General features: G+C 35.5%; 1 protein-coding gene across 1 annotated transcript in view; it reads right to left on the reverse strand.

Moving 5' to 3' along the window:
• The window catches only part of COL12A1 (collagen type XII alpha 1 chain), a 111,984-nt gene that overhangs the window by 63,534 nt on the left and 26,984 nt on the right, over positions 1-21,466 (reverse strand). Inside the window, exons 14-21 of the mRNA XM_045843384.1 lie at positions 12,188-12,460; positions 5,460-5,726; positions 4,817-5,009; positions 3,627-3,748; positions 1,743-1,892; positions 1,542-1,661; positions 1,287-1,451; positions 588-734 (exon numbers count right to left, since the gene is read on the reverse strand). Of these exons, the coding sequence (XP_045699340.1) occupies positions 588-734; positions 1,287-1,451; positions 1,542-1,661; positions 1,743-1,892; positions 3,627-3,748; positions 4,817-5,009; positions 5,460-5,726; positions 12,188-12,460 (1,437 nt within the window). The remainder of the gene's footprint in view (positions 1-587; positions 735-1,286; positions 1,452-1,541; positions 1,662-1,742; positions 1,893-3,626; positions 3,749-4,816; positions 5,010-5,459; positions 5,727-12,187; positions 12,461-21,466) is intronic.

A 21,466-nucleotide genomic window follows, 5' to 3' on the forward strand; every position in this document is an offset into this window, starting at 1 on the left:
TCAAATAAGCTGGAAGTCATTTCTAGGTTGATGTCATCAGAAACAAATCATGGACTAAACCAATGATTCTCAATTGTGGACAGTATTCTCCTTAGCAGACATTTGGAAAATTTTGAAGATATTTTTTGTGGCCACAAATCAGGGGATGCTACTGGCTTCCAGTGGGCAGGACACAGGAATGCTATTAAACATCTCACAAAGCACAGAAGAATCCCTTCCCCCACCCAAAATAAGAATTTTCTGGCCCAGCCCTGGCAAGGTAGCTCAGTTGGTTAGAACGTCATCCAGATACACCAAGGTTGTGGGTTCCATCTGCAGTCAGGGCACATATAAGAATCAACCAATGAATGCATAAATAAATGAAAAAACAAACAACAAATTTATCTCTCTCTCTCTCTCTTCACCCCACCCACTTCTTCACTTTCTCTCTCTCTCTGTTCTGGTCTAAAATAAATAAATAAATAAATAAATAAATAAATAAATAAATAAATAAATTAGAATAGAGTAGAATAGAATAGAATAGAATAGAATAGAATAGAATTATCTGGCCCAAAGTGCTGAGGGTAGAAATTCTGAGCTAACCTTACCTGGACCCTTGACACTGTTACACAAGTTAATGGTGAGGTCATCCACAATTCTGGAGAGCGAGTCAAAATCTGCCACGTTGTATGCGTGGACGTCATCGGGATCTGATGCGATCATCTTTAACTCAGACTCATCAGCATTTTTAATACCTCAAAACATGGATATATACAAATTAAAAGCACTTCTCAGAAAAAGATAACGGAGTGAAGCAAAAATTTTACAGGCTGCCCTGTATAATCAATGGTAACTAGAACATATATATGATTTTCCTCAATAATAAAATGATTATCTACCTAGACTTACAAAATAGGGTCAAATAAAAAATAATGTAAATTGAAAGTTATTCTGAATTAACTTCTTCTAAATGCTTCTAGCACCAATTTCTCACCCAAACAAAAGTGTCTCTGCAATGTTTTCTTCTGGAAAGTAAAATATGGATATCAAAAATAAAGATTGGGCCATGGAAAACCAAACAGGAATTTTTCTGATTCCTATTAAGAATGCATTTGTCCTCTTGAGCCATTACTTTCTTCCAAGAAGACATGTAATTTTGTCTCATTACAAGGATAACTACATCATTTGATAAATTATATGATAGGGAAAATGTGTTTGTTTTTTCACACTTCAGAAAATATTTTTAACTACAAAAATATCCTCAGCTTCTGCAGTGCTGAGAGCACCACCAGCTTGGCAATGCTTACCAATAGCAAACAGCTCCACACCCTCATCCTTGAGTTTCTTCGAAGGTGCCTCAACATCATCCTGTGACTTTCCATCAGTGATAAGAACACCAATTTTTCGAGCTCTAGGCCTCATTCCAGCTTGGGTTTTGAAGCTCTGTTGGCGAATGAAATTCAAAGCCATGCCTGGTGGAATTTTTAAGAGAATCAATCACATCATCATTTAGCCGTAAGCTTTGACAGGAGCTAAAATTGAGCCAAACCATCCTGACTCACCTGTGAGAGTATTGCCACCTTTGTATGGTAAGTTTGCCACAGCTTGCAACAAACTCTTCTTGTCTCTGTGAGCATTTAACTGCCACTCTGTTCTGGGGTCCCCACTATACTGGGCAAGGGCTAAAATAACACCACTGGCATTAGCATATATAAAAGAGCATAATGAAAATGTCTAAATGTCTTTAACACAGTCAGACTTACCAATTTGTACTCTTTTGGGGCCAATATCAAAGACCTCTACAATGCGAGAAATGAAACTCCTCACAGTTCTAAAATTTGCCCGGCCGATACTCCATGATCCATCCACCAGTAACACAATGTCTGCCTCAGCTCTGGTGAGACACTCCATCCCTGACATGGCAATTGTGAGAGAGAGCCAAGTAAGGAGCAAATTCTTAGCAGGGTTACTTCCTAGCCACACATCTGCACCCCCCTCCCCAATGTTGCCTAATTGTTTGTGTTATAGCTTTAGAATTTGAGACTCTGAAATCACATCCATGTGATTTACTGACTTCAAATAACAGTTATAAGAATCACCAGTTCCTCCAATGATTATTTCAGTGGCAAATCTTTTTTTCATCTTGACTGTATTTCCTGGCCACAGACCCTGGAGACTTAAATTAAACTATCATTACAAATTGAATGGGCTCACAAACTCAAGGCCTGAAATAAATAAGTGAGAATGTACAGCCATCTAACTATAAGGTGTTAATAATTTAATAAAATGTTAATATAATCTAACTATTAGATTTGCACTTTTCTGTGATACTCCATGGTCACTAGCAGACAAGTGTGAGATGAACTGATAAAATGTGTGAGCTAGAAAAGGTTTTAGTGAGCCAAGAAATCTTAAAATAATTAAGCTCCCAGGTAACTACTATACATATTATGAAGAAATAGGAACATAACTTAAAATTAGACCTTTTTAAGGTAAATATAATTGTGTTAAAGCCTGATAGCTATTATATTATATAGTCATTAACTCCTTAATCGTCTGCTATGTACAACACTCAGGCATATACAGATGGTAAAGTCTGCACATTTAAAAAAATCAAGAGAGAAGAAAGACAATTTAGAAAAAGTATGCAAACAAATACACAAATTGAGAGCTATAGAGGCAACAAGCACAAACATTGATACAAAGCTAGGGTGCTTTGGAAAGAGAGAATAATCCCAATATCCTCAGTGCACAAGCTACAAAATAAAAATATAAGTCAGTTAATATCATCATAGAAGAAACAATAAAACATTAAAACAAAACAGCACAATTTGACACTTTATTTTGTCCACATCCATATTTTCAAATGCTTTCTTTTCCAGGAGCTTATGTTACCAGCTATGGATTTTCCTATGTCTTGCCATGTTAGCCTCTGCTCTTTACATTACAAGAAGAAGTAATGGAGAAAAATTACATGATGCTACTCACACTACAAAACTGTTCTCATCATTCATTATACACTAACTCAGGATAGCAGAATCCCAAATACCATTCCAACCACCTAAGCTTTTGCAAGCCTGCTCATGAATTGCCCAGACCTGCTCTTTTTTTTTAGCAGATGATGGCAAATATTTAGAAGTAAATTCTACCCACCACTTATACCTCTAAAATGTTCAAAACTAACTTTGTGTACATGAAAACTATAATCATGGCAAGTGCAAAATGGTTTATGTTAGCATTTTGCTTCCCAAGCTGTGGTTCCACACCTATTTAAGTAACCCACCTCTGCTTGCTAAGCCCAAATAAGTCACTTCTCTCATTACTTTAACAAAATACAACTGCCTTGTAGTCATTAAAAAGAGAGAAAATGTACATTATCTACTGATCTCAAAAACTCATCTTTAAATAATATAGTACCATGTGATCTATGCAATGGTAAAAATTTTTAAAAAGGCCTTAAAACTATATTGTAAAAAAGCATGCTTAGCTGGATTTTTGAAAAAATTTTAAATATGTAAATTATTTAAATAAATTTTAGTGTAACATTTGTGTAATTAGTTTTCATTGTGTGATTAACCTAACAATTCATACTTGAAATACTTTCATAATATTGAGGTCTCCTAGGGAAATGTAACTCAATTTCTTACCGGAGGATAAAATTGGCATTACAGTTGTGTCAGAAAGGGTTGTCATTTCTTGTCCAACAAGTGGTGAACTTTCTCCTCCATCAAACATTCCAAAAACATTTACTTTGTAGGTGGTACCTGCCCTGAAATGTGAAAACATATAGTCTATATGTATAATTGGCCCAAGTGGCAGCATTGTTTCTCTGTTTAAGATATTCATCTTGATTCACAAACCCTTCCTCAAAGTTATAATGCGTACCACTGCAAAAGAAGGAAAATAATTTCCATCACATTGTAGTTTAAGCTAACAGTGTGAGATGTCAAGGGAAGCTAGCCAACATTTTAGAGACTACTTGGGCTTCCAGCCCTGGCCTCTGTGTCTGCTTGCTGTCAGATGTAGAATCCCCACCATGCCACTGAGCGTATCAAGGAAGAGTCCTATCCTTCATCCTTACTGCTTCTAAGCAATATGCTTTAAAAAAATAATTTCAATGTTGTACCTTTCAAGGTTGCCTAAGGCCCCTACCACAATGCTGGCACATAGTAGGCTCAGTAAATTTCATTCTCCCTATTCTGATAAAAGTAAGTAAAAAGCATTATATAGACTTCAATATTGTTGAATAAATGGTTGAAACAAACTTTCAAAAAGGCACTCCACAGTAGTCCATTCTTTCTACTTTAATGAATGCAGGGTGCTGTTCAAACTCAAACTTCCTTGTTTTCCACTGCACAGCCTGAAGCAAGGCTTTCAATCAGTTCACCCCTCCCTGATCCTGCCAGCTGGCACCACGCACAAAGTCCTGCCTTCCCTCTGCCATGGCCCACCCTGGAAGAGGACACACTTGGAATCTAAGCATGAGTCACCTGGACCTTTCCAGAAGGAAACCCCTACGTTGCCACAGAGCTTGCTAGGGGAAAGTGACTTTTTAGTGTAATATGGATGTTAACTTTTTAAAAGCAGGATACTATTGAAAAAATACCATCCCTTATCACTTAATAACAAAAATCATTAAAATATTACAAAAAAATTTTCTCAAGCCTACATTCTGTTCTAACTCCTGAATGCTACCTCCACTTCACCAGCACCAAGAATAAGAAAGCAACTTCAGCTGATTTAAAATACTCTGCTGGCAAACTCTGTTGTGTGAGGCCAACTAATTTACATAAGTTATTTGATCTTTTAACACAAACCAAATATAGTTCATTCCTACCTAAGTTCCTCCAAAACAACTGTGTTGTCATATGGTCCAACCACTAACTCTCCCAGTGTTCTTTCTTCTCCTGTAGGGTGGAACGTGACTTTGTAACCCTTCACCTCCCCAGGTGCAGGCTCCCAAGTCACTCGGAAGCTTGACATGGTTGAGTCAGAGGTTCTGAGGTTTCTGGGTGACTTAAATCGAGAAGCTGTAAAGATAACAAGTTTTCAAAATATTATTCATAAGACTAGGCTTGGGGGTTTTTTACTTGCCTCTGCAATAGTAAATTGAATTGGAAATGTCTAAGTGACATACATGAGAATCATCACAACCATAACACTTCAAAACATATACTTATCAGAAGGTTAAGTCTGATAGCTCCAGATATAATACACAATAAAAATGCTGATTAACAAAGTGCTACCCAAGTGAAAGTGTAAATAATTCTCACAATTCAGAAGATTAGGTTAGCGTTAGAATACTAGTATGTAGAATCATTTTACCAGGACCTGTATTGGTAAAAATAACATGCTAATCTCATCCAATTATTCTAATTTAATTTATTACAGAATTAATTTTAGACATTTACAAGTAAAGTAAATATATAAAGTTTTCCTTAAAATACGACATACTTTCCAAAAAAATTATCGTTTTGTACCTGTCGTTCCTGATCCTTGCCTGAGCTTCCCTTCTCCTGTCTTGTAAACTGGGAGAACTGTGATATCATATGTGGTCTGGGGTTTAAGTCTCTTTAACACTGTCGAGGTGACTGTGGGTGGCACTTTGGCAACCATCTGTCTTCCTCCCCCACGGGGGCGATATACAACACGGTAGTTGACAACTTTCCCAGGTGCTGGTTTCCAGGTAACTCTCATTGTGTTTTCTGTTTCTTCATCCACTTTCAAGGTTTTCGAATCTTGGGGTACTGTGAGATAAAAAAAAGATTACAGTGTGTACCATGTTGAAAGAAAATCTATATGGCCACCTCCCTATTTCTGTGAAAATAAACTGTGGTTTCTTCAATATGTACATATTCTCTTGCTTGGCATCATGTTTCATAAATTCATGATGGCGGATAAGCCTGATATCAGTGAGATCACAGTGAGATGTGTTTTCTTTAATTGACTAATAAATAAAAATGGATGTTCATATTGCATGCATTTCCATTTGCATTCTAAAGGTCTTAATAAAGAAAACATCCATTTCTGAATTGAGTGCCAGCCTGCAAACCAAAAGGTTGATCATTCTATTCCCAGTCAGGGCACATGCCTGGGTTGTGGGCTAGGTCCCTGGTTGGGGCCTATGAGAGGCAACCAATTGATGTATCTCTCACACATCAATGATTTTCTCCCTCACTTATCTTTCTACTTCCCTTTCCCTCTTTCTAAAAATAAATAAATAAAATCTTTTTTTAAAAAAAGAAAGAAATGAAATATTCATTTCCAGAGATGACTTTTTAAATGTTTTATTATATTTCCACCTGTAAAGAATTCCTGTGGCAATCATGCTGTGGGGAATAGTAAAAATCATGAATTCAGGGTCAGAAATATTACTTGTGTCTTTTCAGAAAAGGTACAACCCACAAATGACTAACCAGAATGAGCAGGGTTAACACAATTCTTTGTGACTGCCACAAATATGTCAGACTATGAGCACAGAGGAATAGGAAACTCTAACACATAAAAATATCTCAATAGCTCTAAAGATAAACTAGTAAACACTGAGTGTTTTAGGAAGCACAATATGTAAAAAGTGTTTAGTATATAATTATTTATTATTAAGTTATCTTTTACTAATATTTTATAATTAATAATAACTACATCAAAAACAAACACCCACAAACAGCCAACACACCCCTTTGCTTATAGATAATCAGAGTTTATAAGCAGGACCACTTCATTCAGTTTATTAATCTTAGTAATTCAAAAGGCATAAGCATTTTCCATAGGAAGAATCTAAAGCTTAAAGAAACATTGCAAAGGATCTTTCTCAATTCTAAAAGAAACATTCACATTCAAACAGACAAAAACCACTTGAAACAACTAAAAATATACACTAAAAAAAACTAAACTAAAAAAACTAAAATATACACATATACAGAAAAACATTTTTCAGATACTAGACATCAGAAAGCACAGGACAGTGATCCCTGAGAAATGAGAAATGGATGAGTGTTCACTTTATGATTGCTCTACCATATTATTTAGAAAGAATTTTCAGCCCCAGTACAGGAAGAGGGAATCCAGGTAGGGCCTAGTGGTTCTCTTAATTCAGTAGATGGTTTTGCAAATTTGGGGAGGCCCAAGCCCTTGAAACTTGCAGAGCAGAGTACTATAGAGGAGATGATGCTAGAGAGAAAAAAAACAAAAATCGGAAAAAGATCCTCCTTGAGTTTTCAACCCAGTACTAATCAGAGCTTATGTATGAAAAAGAACCACCCAAAAAGAACAAAGGTAACAATTTCTAGAGTTCCCACAGAGCCAGAAATGCTCCCTAACCAGGGCAGAAAAACTCAAAATTCTTGGAATATCATGTATAGTATTCAAGAAGTTCTTGCCTCAGTAATGGGGCAAAATTAGCCCTAAACTAAAGGTTTACCTGGTCTATTGCTAACAAAAAATAAAATAAAGCTTTTAAAAGATCAACCAATTTCCAAGTAACTTAACTACATCCAGAATAAAACTTAAGGATATTTATAAGAATATAAAAATATCTAGCACCCAAAAAAGTAAAATTCACAATGTCTAGCACCAAATAAAACTTACCAGGCATGCAAAGAAAAAATATGACACATATTATGGACTGAATGGTTGTGTCTCCCCAAAATTGATATGTTAAAGCCATAACTTCCTGTGATGGTGTTTGGAGGTACAACCTTTGGGTAATTAGGGATAAATGAGGTCATAACAGTAGGGCCCTAATCTGATGGGAACAGAATCCTTATAAGAGAAAGAGGAGACACTAGAGCTCATGTGCTCTTGCTCTCTCTCTCTCCCTCACCCCCAGCTGTGTGCACAGACAGCCACCCCCCCAAAAAAGGGGAAAAAATGCCATATATGAACATAGCAAGAAGATGGCCATCTCCAAAACAGGAAGAGAGCTCTCACCAGAAACCAAATTCTGACAAAACTTTAATCTTGGCACTGTGAGAAAATAAATTTCCTTTGCTTAATCCAACAGTTGATGATATTTTAGAGCTAAAAAAAAACCCATAATAATAACAAAAATCAATCAATAGAAACAGAACTAGAAAGGATATATATGACTAAATTATTCAAAAGGGATGTTAAAACAGCTATTGTAATTATATTTTATATATTAATGATAGAAAAAATATTAAGTATGTTAAATAAAGACATAAAACATATGAAAGAGACTCAAGCAAAACATCTATAGCTGAAAAATACATAGGATGACATTAACAACAGAATAAAAATCACAGAAACAAGATAAGTGAACTTAATAACATGATAATAGAAAGTATCTAAATGTAACACAAGAAAATTAAAAAAAGATTTTAGGACAGAACACCACAACAGTGAGCTGAGTGATAACTTCAAGCAGACTAATGCATGTATAATTGGAGTACCTAAAGAGAATAGGGGTATAATAAGTAAAATATTTAGAGATATGATGGACTAAACATTTTAAAATTTTATAAAACTATAAATCCACAGATCCAAGCAACTCAATGAAACCTAGGCAAAAAAAATATGAAGAAAATGATCCTAAGGCACATTATAAGAAAATCGCTTAAAATCAATGGTAAAAGAAAATCTTAAATACAGCCATAGAAACAAAAGATATATTATGTATACAGGATAAAGGAGATTCAAGAGATGGCTATGGGCTTTGTTTCTGAAAGATGAAAAAGTATAAATTCAACTTAGAGTAAATCAGTTGCATTTTTTTTGTTTTAGCATTTAAAGAAACTAAGAGAATTCTCAGCTAAGCCTATTACTGTCTGGAAGTATTAAAACTTATTCACATTAATCTTCAATTATCTATTTCTATTTCCAGATAAGTGAACTATTAAAAGAAAAAAAAACATGTATTTTCAAACAAAAAAATGTAAAGACCTTATACAGGGCTTTGAAAATAGTATGGAAAAGAATGGTAGATATAAGAACCAATCTATTTTGGTTATTATTACAAATTTTCACAAATAAGTTGATGTGTGTCTAACACTTTTCTAGAAAGGGTCGTGCTAAAATATGTTTTCTGACCTCTTATTCCTAGCTTAAATTCGTATTCAGAACAAGACATTTTTACAAAAAATTCTCAGACAAATTTTACGTAATTCAGAACTGAGGGAAATGAAATTTTAAATCTTATAAGTATTAGTCTAAAAAGAAAATTATGTCCCGAAAAGAATGGAATCCCAAACTTTAAAATATTTCCTAAATTAAATATGTGAGTAACAGTCAAATGTACTTCACACCTTGAAATGCTTCAAAAATCTCAGTTATATTCCTGCTTTTAATTAACTCTTTAAAATAAAGAAATTGAAGTTAAATATTGTACAATATACTTCATCCTAGTTTTAATAGAAAACTTTGGATTTTAGGGAGAAATTTAAAAAGTTTTGTTGGCATCCCCCAAAAGTTAATGTTTTACTTCACTGATAGGTGTGCCACATGATATAAAATGCTGCAATACATTGTTAGTTCTCTTCATGTTTCAGTAACTCTCAGAGGGAGCTTTCTCACAGCCACTGTGCTCTGCTCAACCAGCTGCTATAAATGACAGAGCCAACAGAAAGCCTCCCATCCACTAGCTTCTGGACACAATTTGCTATTTTCATTCTATCAGCAGCTGCATACCATGTCTCTGAGTTGAAAGCAATCCTAAAACCACTTCCAAAATGTTCCCTTAGAAGATGATTAGGAACTCCACAAGCATGATCTACTGACTGCCCAGGTATCCACACTTAGGGATTCTTCCACCACCTAAATACCACACCTGGCTCAGGTTTGTCAAAGAGCTTCCTGAACTGCTTTACTTTCCACAAAGATGGCAAAGTAAAACAACAACAAAATGCTAAGAGAACAAACAAAAATTCTCTCATATGTGCTTAGATGTGTAAGCGGTTTGCATATACACTACATACACTACAAAATGTGTTTCATTCCTGCCTAGTCTGCTCTTCAGTTCAAAAGAGATCTTTCTCTTCCTGCACCTTTAAATCAATCAATTAGCCAAGAAAAACTGAAATTTTCTTAGATGCTCACCTTCTTAGAGATGAAAGGTTATTTAGGACTTATGCTACCATATTTGCTTTTGGCTAAACTATGTCCTTTGTTGAGATTTTCAATCTAAATAAAAACTGAAAACTCAGTCTTTTGGGAAGAAGATACGGTGGAGAGTCTTTAAAAATTTTCCTCCCTTTAAATATATATACTTGAATAATTTCTCATCCACATGAATTGTATATTTATTCCTGCAAATAAATTTAGCTTTATGTGTCATATCTGGCCTAAGTTTACAATATGATTTCTCTTTATGACAAATGAATTTCTGCTAGAAATAGAAATGAGTTTCTGCCAGTTCTTAAACAATATCAGCCAATATACTCAAACATAAGATTTCACTTATTACCATGTAAACTAATCATGTGAATATCTGAGAAATATGCTTGTCTATTTAAATTTTCTAAAAGGGGCTTGATTTTTTAAATATCATTAATTTTGAAACAAATTTAAGGTTAGACATACCCAACTGAGTCTGCCAGTTATTAAAAAAAGAAAAGATGATTTCTTCAGAAAACTCAAACCAAAATATTTTATTTTAAGAATAACTTTAAAGTCAAGATATAAGACTTAACTAAAATTGCTCTTAGCCAGAAAAAACATCCAATTTCTCTACTTCTTTCTAATAAAGAGAAATGCAAGAATTCCCTATTCTTTCTTCTTGTTCCAAAATTTTCCCAAAACAAAAGGAATAAACTTTTCTCCAGTAAATTCTGAGAAATGCCCATGGCTAACAAATGACTTTAAGAAAGAGAATTAAGAAATGTGAACACAGCCCTGGCTGGCGTAGCTCAGTGGATTGAGTGTGGGCTGCGAACCAAAATGTTGCAGGTTCGATCCCCAGTCAGGGTACATGCCTGGGTTGCAGGCCATGACCCCCAGCAACCACACATTGATGCTTCTCTCTCTCTCTCTCTCTCTCTCTCTCTCCCCCCCTTCCCTCTCTAAAAATAAATAAAAATAAAATCTTAAAAAAAAAAGAAATGTGAACACATATTTCACCAGCCAGCTGATTATAAATGATGGTACATCATTCAAAATTATTCATAAGAAAGAATATTAATGAGATTAGGGTAAATCAGAGCCACCAGAAAACTAAGTGGACTACTGACTTAACCTTACCAACTACAGTAGAAATGAAGTGAAGAATCTAACATTATTCTGGGGTATATAATAACCACAATTTCAATAGCCACTATCATTTCCCAATTGTCTCTAGTGGCCAGGCACTTTGTTTGGTGCTTTGCACATTATTGTTTCATTCAATCCTCTGGACAACTCTTAAGAGACTATATTCTACAGATTAGAAAATTGAAGCTCAAAGAAGATTAAGTGATTTGCCCAAAGTTGTATAGCTATAAATGTGTCCAAATTCTTTTTGTCTCCATAGCTCCTGCTCTTTCTACTAGTTGAGTTTCTTATCTAGCTGATCATTCCAACCAGGAGGGAGAAAGGAGAGAGGATTGGGGGTGGGAAGAGAGAAATATGGGTAGTTAGAAGAAATTCAATATTTCAAAGTTGTATATAAATTTTCAATACTAAATAAACCTGAATTTAAACCACATTCCTTTATTTTAATATTTATTAATTTTAGAGAGGAAGGAAGAGATAAAGAGAAACATCAATGTGAGAGAGAAAAACCTATTGGTTGCCTGCCATATGTGTCCTGGGGATGGAACATGCAACCTAGGTATGTGCCCTGACCAGCAATTGAATCCCCAGCCTTTTTTGTGTATGGGATGATGCAGCAACCCACTAAGTCACACTGGCCAGGGCTAAACCATGTTCTTTTTTTAAGGTTTTATTTATTTTTAGAGAGAGATGAGGGAGAAAGAGAGGGAGAGAAACATCAATGTGCGGTTTCCTCTTGTGCACCCCCTACTGGGGACCTGACCTGCAACCCAAGCATGTGCTCTGACTGGGAATCGAACCTGTGATTCTTTGCTTCACAGTCCAGCACTCAATCCACTGAGCCACACCAGCCAGGACTAAACCACGTTCTTTAAAGGTCCTAATTGTTTAGTTCTCAATGATCATACAAAGAAAAAAATGCAAGTGGTTCAACTTCATCTTGCTTGAGCTAGTAGCTATAGGCAGCACCAACACACACACACAAACATTTTGTGATGTTACCTACATTCAGTTGTGGCTTCTCCATTCAAAGGTTCTCCTTCTCCACTGCTGTAAACTGCAAACACTGAAAGTTTGTATTTGGTCTCTGGCTGCAGATTTTCTATCACAGTATGAATTGCATCTTCAGGAACACTTTTCTCTCCACCCTCAACATCATCATAAAGTGATTTCCATGAGACTCTGTAACCTCGAACCATTCCTGGAGCAGATGTCCAATAAGCCCCAATGGATGTGTCAGTGATGTCCTTAGTAATCAAATCCCGAGGTGAACCACGTTCTAGAAAAGAAATTCAAGGGGAATCATTTTTAATGGCTACTAGATATGTAAATATTCCTTCATCCTAACTTGCTGGACTCAAGCTCAGTTTGTCTAAAATTGCTTTTTTTCCTGTCTGAGCCAACTGTCTTGTTCTGTCAATAGGACAGACTGATGAAATAAAACTTTAGAATTATATCTGATTCCTACTTATCACCCTGGCCCCTATCTGTGTAGTCAGAAAATAAGATCTTTCAGGACAAGAATGACATCCAAATATGGAGTATATGCCTAACAGAAAGTTTTCCAAAGAAAAACTGCATCTAGATTCCAAAATCTTACCACATTTTAGTCCACTTTATGACAGCTCATTGTTTACAAAGATCTTTATTTCTTTACCATCATCTTTTCCTCCCTGATCCAATTTAAATAAGCTCAGTTTCAATGTATGATTTACAATAACTTCAACAATTTTATATCACTTACAAATCTTAATTCCAACAATCATTTTTTGGTGGAAACTATTCGTTCAGGCAGTTTAAAAAAGTAAAAGTGCAAACTTTCAATACAGCTTACCCCTAATGAAACTAAAAACCACCAATTCTTCTGGAAAACCTCAAAGCATTAGTCATCAAAATAAAACACACCACTTGTTCTAGCTGATCGAAAATGTCTGCTACTAAATTTTGGTTCTTTCATTAAAAAAATACAACCCAAATGGAAAAATATGGAAACCTCAACTTAATAGGAGGCACAGATGTTGTCCAATAAAACCCTCACTTTCCATAATTTAAATGTAAGTTAAATATACAGGTCACTTTATATTGGCTACCTTTACTAGAGTTTGTGCCACAGTATGACATAAATATAAAACTATCTGCTTCTATAGCATACATTTCACCAATAATTGTATATTCCAGATGATGATATGTGATGTCGTTACAAGAATTTTGAAGGCTATTATTTTACTTCAACCAAAGAATAAAAGTGAATATATCAAAAATATTCTTGAACAATTAAATTTCAACACTAAAAGCAAAGATAACGATGAATGAAAAAGAAATCTAGAACAAAAGCCTATCATATACGGTACATTTTAGAGGGGAAAAATAAACAAAACAGAAGCTGGGCATCCTACCAGACCCCAAGTGCAACTGGAAAATTCTAACTCCATTCTAAATAACTTTAACGGCTGACAAAACACTTCATCTCTAAAGGGAAATTAGTTACATATTTCACTTTAAGCAAGAATACTTATTTTCAAGAACATGTTGACTTTTTTCCCCTCCGTACTGGAGGCTAATTTCATCTAAAGGTCTTCTTTACCTTTATTTGCTATTTAAATGACCATGCATCCTTATATTTTCTCTACTTCCAGGGGAATAAACAAACTTTTTCTTTAGTTTGGTTTAGTTCAGGTGTTTTGGGTTTGCTTGCTTGTTTTTTTAATCATTGCTGTCCCCACAACTGGGCTCTAAGCTTACGTGTGCAGCACACGTTTGCTGATGGACAGCCTCTTTTCATGTGTGTCTCTCCTCCTAAATTTGCTAAATTGTGTTGGGGACAGCTGTTGTAAAATAATTGTACTTATAACTGGCTTTGAATTTAAATGAGCTAAAAATTACACTAATAACGTCCCCAAAACATATCTAACCAAAGTTAGTAGACTGTGGGAGTTATCTTCCAAATTAACACTGGAGTAATTCAAAAACAATGATTTTAGCTTCTAGTCTTCCCAAAGATTGTGCTTCTCAGCCTATTTTTCTCCCCACTTTCTACAGCATTGCATTTGTGACATTCCCATGACAACAGACATCAACTCCAGAAACACAGGCTAATGATTTCACTGTGAGAAAATAATAAAAAGAGAATTGTGTTTGAAGCAAAAATATATTCACAAAGACATTTCTGAGCTACCAACAAAAGGAGCCTCAATCACTAACCATGTATTCCCATGGATTTTAATCAACTGTTTTAACACTCTCAAGCCCTGAAAGCTAGAAAAAAATACTAGCAAAATTGCAATACAGGCTTTTGCAAGGTTTAATCCATGTCCTGAAAAGAATCTGTAAAAGCACTTTTTAAAATATAAATAAGATATTAACTAGAAGATATTCCTGAGTTCTAATTAATGGCTAACAACACTAAGTCAAGTGAACACTAAGTTCTCAATTACAGAAAAGATCCTCAAAAAAATTATGGTTTCTGTATGTGTCACATAAGGCATTATTTGCAGGCATTGGCATTGCAACATTCTGTGTTAGTGACAAAAAAAAAAAAACATGGATTCAAGGGAAGAAGAGAGATGACTCAATCCAATGGCCAAGATTGAAAAAAATAAACCACTTCAATGAGCTTCTTATATGTAAGACAGTTTGATAATACTGCTAAATATTAAGTTTATATTATTGTCAAACACATTGATAGACTTATTTTCTGAAAAAGACAGGAGGGTCGGGTATTCCAGCTGCTGCATGACACCCAAAAATGTTGAGAATATGATATACTCATGACAGTAAAGTTTATCAAACTTATAACCCTTGAAGTTTTTTATAATGGAATTTTAGCTTGGCAAAATATTAGATCACCAAAAAAATCAAACAACTGGATTGCACCCTATGATTTAATTGGCAGGCTGCCAAGTGGCCACGCTGGTTTTAAAACTAGATGTGCAACCAGCTGAGCAGCCCACCAGTGGGCTAGGTCACATCGTGGGATTCTGGGGTCCAGACCTAGTCAGGTACACAGAATCTCCTTGGAGAGTCAAAGACAAGGCCATGCCCAAATCAAGTAAACTGGAATATCTGGAGACATTATGCTAAGTCCTGATGCTTTCTAAATCTCCTCTGATTCTAATTCCTCCACTACTCTCTATTCTTTTCTCATTCCTTCCTTTTTCCTTCATTCTGTTATTCTTTTCTGAGGCCTAAAGAGACACTTATTTGGAAGGTGTGCTTAATCAGTGTGGCAAGGAACCCTCACACTTGCCTTCAGTCTGCAATGAGGTGCTGTCAAAATAAAGATGTGTGGTGAAAGCAAAGCTGGTCAGACTTGTTGGACATGGTGATGCTGTGTAGGACAGCTTGATGGTTTACTGTATGCGTCTGTGGCCACCCACAACAAACCACCCTTGAGGTAGTGAAATAGGCTACATATTGACCCTCAGAGAATTAAGAAGTTGACTGAAGTTTCTCATCACATCCTTTCCATCCCAAACACAGGTGGGATGCTCATCACTCTCTCCTCCCCTCCATCATGTCTCAAAAGGAAATGGTTCTCAATATAAAAAGTGGGACAAAAGTAGGTTTACAGTGTGAGTACACAAAACACAGAGTTTCTTCTTGTATTATTATTATTTATCAACTATTGTATTATTTCCCATACAAACACCTGTAAACCTACTTTTGCTCCACCCTGTATGCTTCTTAGTCAAAACTTCATCACATTTTCCTATGAATGAGGCTCAATCCAAGTGTTGCCCCGCAAGGCATTTGGTTTGGTTTAATATACGGAAGTATAGGTTTTGTCCCCAGTTTAGGACATTTCAGACATCAAAACTATGGGAAGAGATTATTTGTCTTGGTTTCATTAGATTGGGTTTGGGAAAGAGACTCTTTTTACAATACCTGGGATGGAAGAGAAAAGAGAGAGAGATTAAGAAAGGGAAGATGTCATAAGACAAGCCAGTAGCCACTACTGTCCCTCAGAAGGGGAAGCAATGGTGACAGTCCACAGCAACCAGCCCCAGCAGACTGTCTGCCACTCTGTCACTGCTTTTCCCCAAGCCTGGGTCAGCTTCCGCTCCTACAAGGCTCCCTCCCTCCCTGAGTGCCTCCTCTCCCTCTGCCCCAAGACTTACAAATGCGTGGTTTATGATGTTTTGGCTTGTTCGAGCTCTCTAACGAAGTGATATTGTTTTCAATAATAATTTAATCTCATGATTCTGGACTATATGCCAGTGCTTTGTATATTACTTTTATCTCAAATAACAGAATTCTTGGCAATCATTTCAAAGCAATCATCTTCTACACTGATGGTATGCCTTCATCTTTATTCCTTTGATTTCTTCTCAATAGTTCTCCTTTCTACCTTATTCTCCTCAGCATAGTACCAGTGTAGGAATAAGGAATAACAATTCTTTTAATCATAAATTTAAACATACAAAATTCATCAGTTTTCGAAACTTTGATACTCAGTGTTTCCACTTTGATTATAAAGCGTATTAACAGAAATTCGAAAGGCATTCTTCTCGTGCCTGCTTGCATGCACCTCCATGCTCTGCTGTGGGAAGTAATTCAGACAGGTGCATTTCTCATGATTTGAACATCCACAGGGGTTGATTCCTACTTTTTTCCATACACGAGGCCAAAGAACCAATGCCTGATTTAAGTAACTTTCCTATGTTTCCTTAGCCCTTTTCCATTTGCTTTCTGAAAAGCAAATCATCATCCAATTCAAATATAATTATAATACAAATTAGCCAATGATGATAACTGAAAAATTAATCATAATGAAATGAAACTGTATTTCATCTTATAGATTGTTCCAGCCAGCTTTCATTGAGTTTCACATACCACTTTCAAAAATAGAAGTTAAATTGAAAATGTAATGTAAACCCTCTTCTAAATCAATTTGTCTTTTCCGTTAGGGTTTAACTCAAAAGTCATCCAACTTTCCATAGCAGAATGCAGAAGACCTCCTTCTGGATAGTGCTCACGTGGAAAAAACATTTGATTTACAAGCAATGAATTAGAGCCACCATTCAAAAGGACAAAGTTCACTAGTGATAAGTGAACCTCATTACTTTAAGTAATATGTAGGTCTAAAAAACCTCTTAACAATTAAATCACCCTTCAACTTCAAAGCTAGTGACATTTCTTCCACAATTGTCTCCTCTCCAATTTGATTTAGATTTTTCTCTGATGAGCCATTAATTTGCAGAAAAGGAAATATGAATAACTGTTTGCTGAGTGTGCTAGTTCCCTGGAAACATCAGAGCAGCTATACCCAGAATGTATGATTTTTTCCAGTTATGAGGCAGCAGTAAGTCTAGGAAAACAGAGGCCTTGTTTAGACCATCTTGGAGAGGCCCCGTTACTACTCAACATCCCGCAGAGGAATTCCTTGATGTGCTAAAAACCTTATTGTAACAAAATGTCAGCTGAGTTAGCGTGGTGTAGTGTACAGGAAGCCATTCATGTCTAGGACATTGGCAGGTTGCTATAGCAACTGAAACAAAGGATATTCTCAAAAGTCATCTTTTCCAAAGCCAGGAAGGAACATTAAAATTTTCATTCATGTGTGGTAAAATTCTGAATTAAAATGGGCATTATTCAGTTCAAGGTTTATAAGAACAGGTTTTCCTCTCTCTAAACACTAACAGTGACAAGTAAAAGTTCTACCAAACATAAAGTGCACTTAACATCTACAACAGTGTTTTACTAAGTGTATTAAATCAACTTTAACAACAACAGGAGGAGGAAAAAAACAAAGTAAATCAAACCTAATGGTTTGTGCTCAGATTCCTCTGAAGTTTGGATATGAAATAGTAATGAATTTTGCCTTTGTGATTCTATTTCATACAGTACTAGAGCCAACCATGAACTTCCCCAATGCCAATGCTAATAAATCTCACTTCCAAGGACAGGGAAATTTTCTGATCATTGGCTGCATTTCAAGAAAGCACTAGCAAACAGATTTAAGTTAGTGATGGTTGTATACCACACTAAATATTTGTTTAATTCTTTCTGAATTGAATAGGATGCCCTTTAGACAAACTATAAAATTTTCAACATACAGAATGCTCTTGCCCACTGAACCATGCCTCTGGATGAAAGAAACATTCCTTCAAGGTAGCCTCTTACCACCTCCTCTCCCAAGAGAAAAACAGATTAGAAAAACAGCAGCCCTCAAAAGCAGTTGCCTGGCTTTGTTTCTGGGCTTTCCATCCCCTGCATTTACCATCATATCCTATTCCTGTATATGGTATGTGGATTTGGCTGAGTTAATACAATAAAATGAAATGGAATAACCAGGGACAAAAATCTTCTATTATTTTAATTTAGTCACAAGTATGTTTTCACATATTTGTCAAGTTTACCACACATAATGCAATGGAATAAATATGTTAATAAAATCAGCCTGGCAGCATTTAATGTAATCCTTCATAATGATAAAGAGATTGGTGTAAATGAAAAAAAATATTTTGACAATTGAGTTATGAATTAACTGTATTTTTAAAGAAAACTTGTAAATCATCTAGCATGTCTCATCAGGAAATGAAAAAGTAATTTTTAAAATATATTTTACTGTTCATGTATGTTCCTTATACAAGGTAAGTTTTTATCAAACAGGTGCCAAGCACAAACTCACATGTGTACACAGGTTGGTACATTTTTTACACCACTTCCACAAAACTATAAAATTATACCATTTAACTACACACCTAGTCTAGAAAAATCACAGCCCAGCAGACTGTGTTTGCTATTAAAGTAAAATATGTATTTTGTTTTCAGTTTGTTTACATATTAATTTAGCAAAAATGCTATAATTTTTAGAATCAAGAATTTTGGTTGACTGTGAATATACTTTTTAAGTAAGAAAAAGCAGAAGAATATCAGAAAGTTAAAAGTTACATGCAACAAGAAAATTAAAGAACCTAGGAATAAACTTAACCAAGGAGATAAAAGACCTGTACTCAGAAAACTACAGAATGCTGAAGAAAGAAATTAAGGAAGACACAAATAAATGGAAGCAAATACCATGTTTATGGAAGAATTAACATCATTAAAATGCCCATACTACCCAAAGCAATCTATAGATTCAATGTAATCCCTATCAAAATATGAAGGATATATTTCACAGACATACAAATATTTCAAAAATTCATATGGAACCATAAATGACCCTGAATAGCATGAGCAATTTTGAGACAGAAGAACAAGGTAGGAGGGATCAGAATACTTGATATCAAACTATATTACAAGGCCACTGTAATCAAAACAGTCTGGTACCGGCATAAGAACAGACACATGGATCAATGGAACAGAATCAAGAGCCCGGAAATAAACCCAAGTCTCTCTGTTCAAATAACATTCAAGAAAGGGGACCGGAGTATACAATGGAGTAAAAATAACCTCCTTAATAAATAAATGGTGCTGAGAAATATGGACAGATACATGTAACAGAGTGAAACTAGACCACCAACTTACACCATACACCAAAATAAACTTAATGGATAAAAGACTTAAATATAAGTCATGGCACCATAAAAGTCCTGGAAGAGAACATAGGCAATAAAATGTCAGATACCCCACGCAGCAATGTCTTCACCAATATATCTTTTAGGGCTAGGAATATAAAGGAAAGAATAAACAAATGGGACTTCAACAAATTAAAAAGCTTCTGCACAGCTAAAGAAAACATCACCAAAATAAAAAGGGAACTGATGGTATGGGGGAACATATTTGCCAAGGCTATGTTGAACAAGGGTTTGATCTCCAAAATATATAAAGAACTTACATAACCCCACACCAGGAAGACAAATAATCCAATTAAAAAATAGGCAAAGTGCCTAAACAGACACTTCTCCAAGGAGGACATGCAGAGGGCTCATATGCATATGAAAGGATGCTCAGCACTACTAGCCATCAGTGAGATGCAAATTAAAACCACAGTGAGATACCACCTTACACCAGTCAGAATGGCCATTATAAACAAATCAACAAACAAGTGTTGGAAAGGCTGTGGAGAAAAGGGAACCCTCATGCACTGTTTGTGCACTGTTTGTGGGAATGTGGACTGGTTCAGCCACTGTGGAAAACAGTATGGAATTTCCTCAAAAAACAAAGTTGGAACTGCCTTTTGACTCAGCAATTCTACTGCTGGTATTATACCTTAAGAATCCGAAAACACCAGTTCAAAAGACTGTGCATCCCAATGTTCATAACAGCACAATTTACAATAGTCAACTGCTGGAAACAGCCTAAGTGCCCATTAGTGAATGAGTGGATCAAAAAATTGTGGTACATTTACAGAATGGAATTCTATGCAGCAGAAAGAAAGAAGGAGCTCCTACCCTTTGCTACAGTATGGATGGAGCTGGAAAGTATTATGCTAAGTGAAATGAGCCAGTCAGTGAAAGACAAATACCATATGATCTCACCTACAAGTGGAACCTAATCAACAAAACAAGTAAGCGAAATAGAGCCAGAGACATGGAAATAAAGAACAAACCAGAGGGGTAAGGGGAGGGAGACAACAGGGGAAAGGGAAAGGGTCAAGTCAAGGAACATGTATAAAGAACCCATAGACAAGACAATGGGAGGAAGGATTGAAAGTGGAAGGTGGGGGTCGGTAGGGCAGAGGAGAGTAATGGGAGAAAAATGGGGACCACTATAATTGAACAGTAAAAATAATAATAATTTAAAAAAGAAAACAGGAATAAAATTCCTGTAGATTGTTATCTATGTTGAAAACCTCTGGAAAGCATATGAGAAAGAGAATTTCAAAAAGTCAAAAGAAAAAGACAAACTTCTCATAAATTCTGGATGTTGCTCCAGATATAAACATCACATGCTCTTATGGTTTGGATTGTGGCAATCTAATGAAGGCAATTTCTATTTCTAACTCTTATTATTTTCAAAACTTTAGTATAGCCAATCAATATCTCTGAAACACAAAAGTATTAGATATCAGGTCCAAAGTTAATGTTATTTCTTTTTTATAAAATTATATACATACAGTATTTTATAGTTCCCAGAGAGTTTCACTTGCATTCTCCCATTTGATCTGCACAGGTCTGGTAGGAAGGGATAATAATAATCATTCCCTCTTTATAGATGAGTAAACTGAGGCTCAGAAAGGCTAAGGAATTATTTCAAAGTCACATGGCTCAGTAACCAAACCAGGACTCTTCTGATCATCAGTATTTTACACACAAATATTTAATATTTCATTTAAATCCAGTTCTAAAAATAAATTTCATGGACTATTGAAATTAAACTCTTTATGTAATGTAAATGTAAT

The sequence above is a fragment of the Phyllostomus hastatus genome, unplaced genomic scaffold, assembly GCF_019186645.2.
Source record: "Phyllostomus hastatus isolate PE091 unplaced genomic scaffold, TTU_PhHast_1.1 phas_contig_40, whole genome shotgun sequence".
NCBI classification, from domain to species: domain Eukaryota; kingdom Metazoa; phylum Chordata; class Mammalia; order Chiroptera; family Phyllostomidae; genus Phyllostomus; species Phyllostomus hastatus.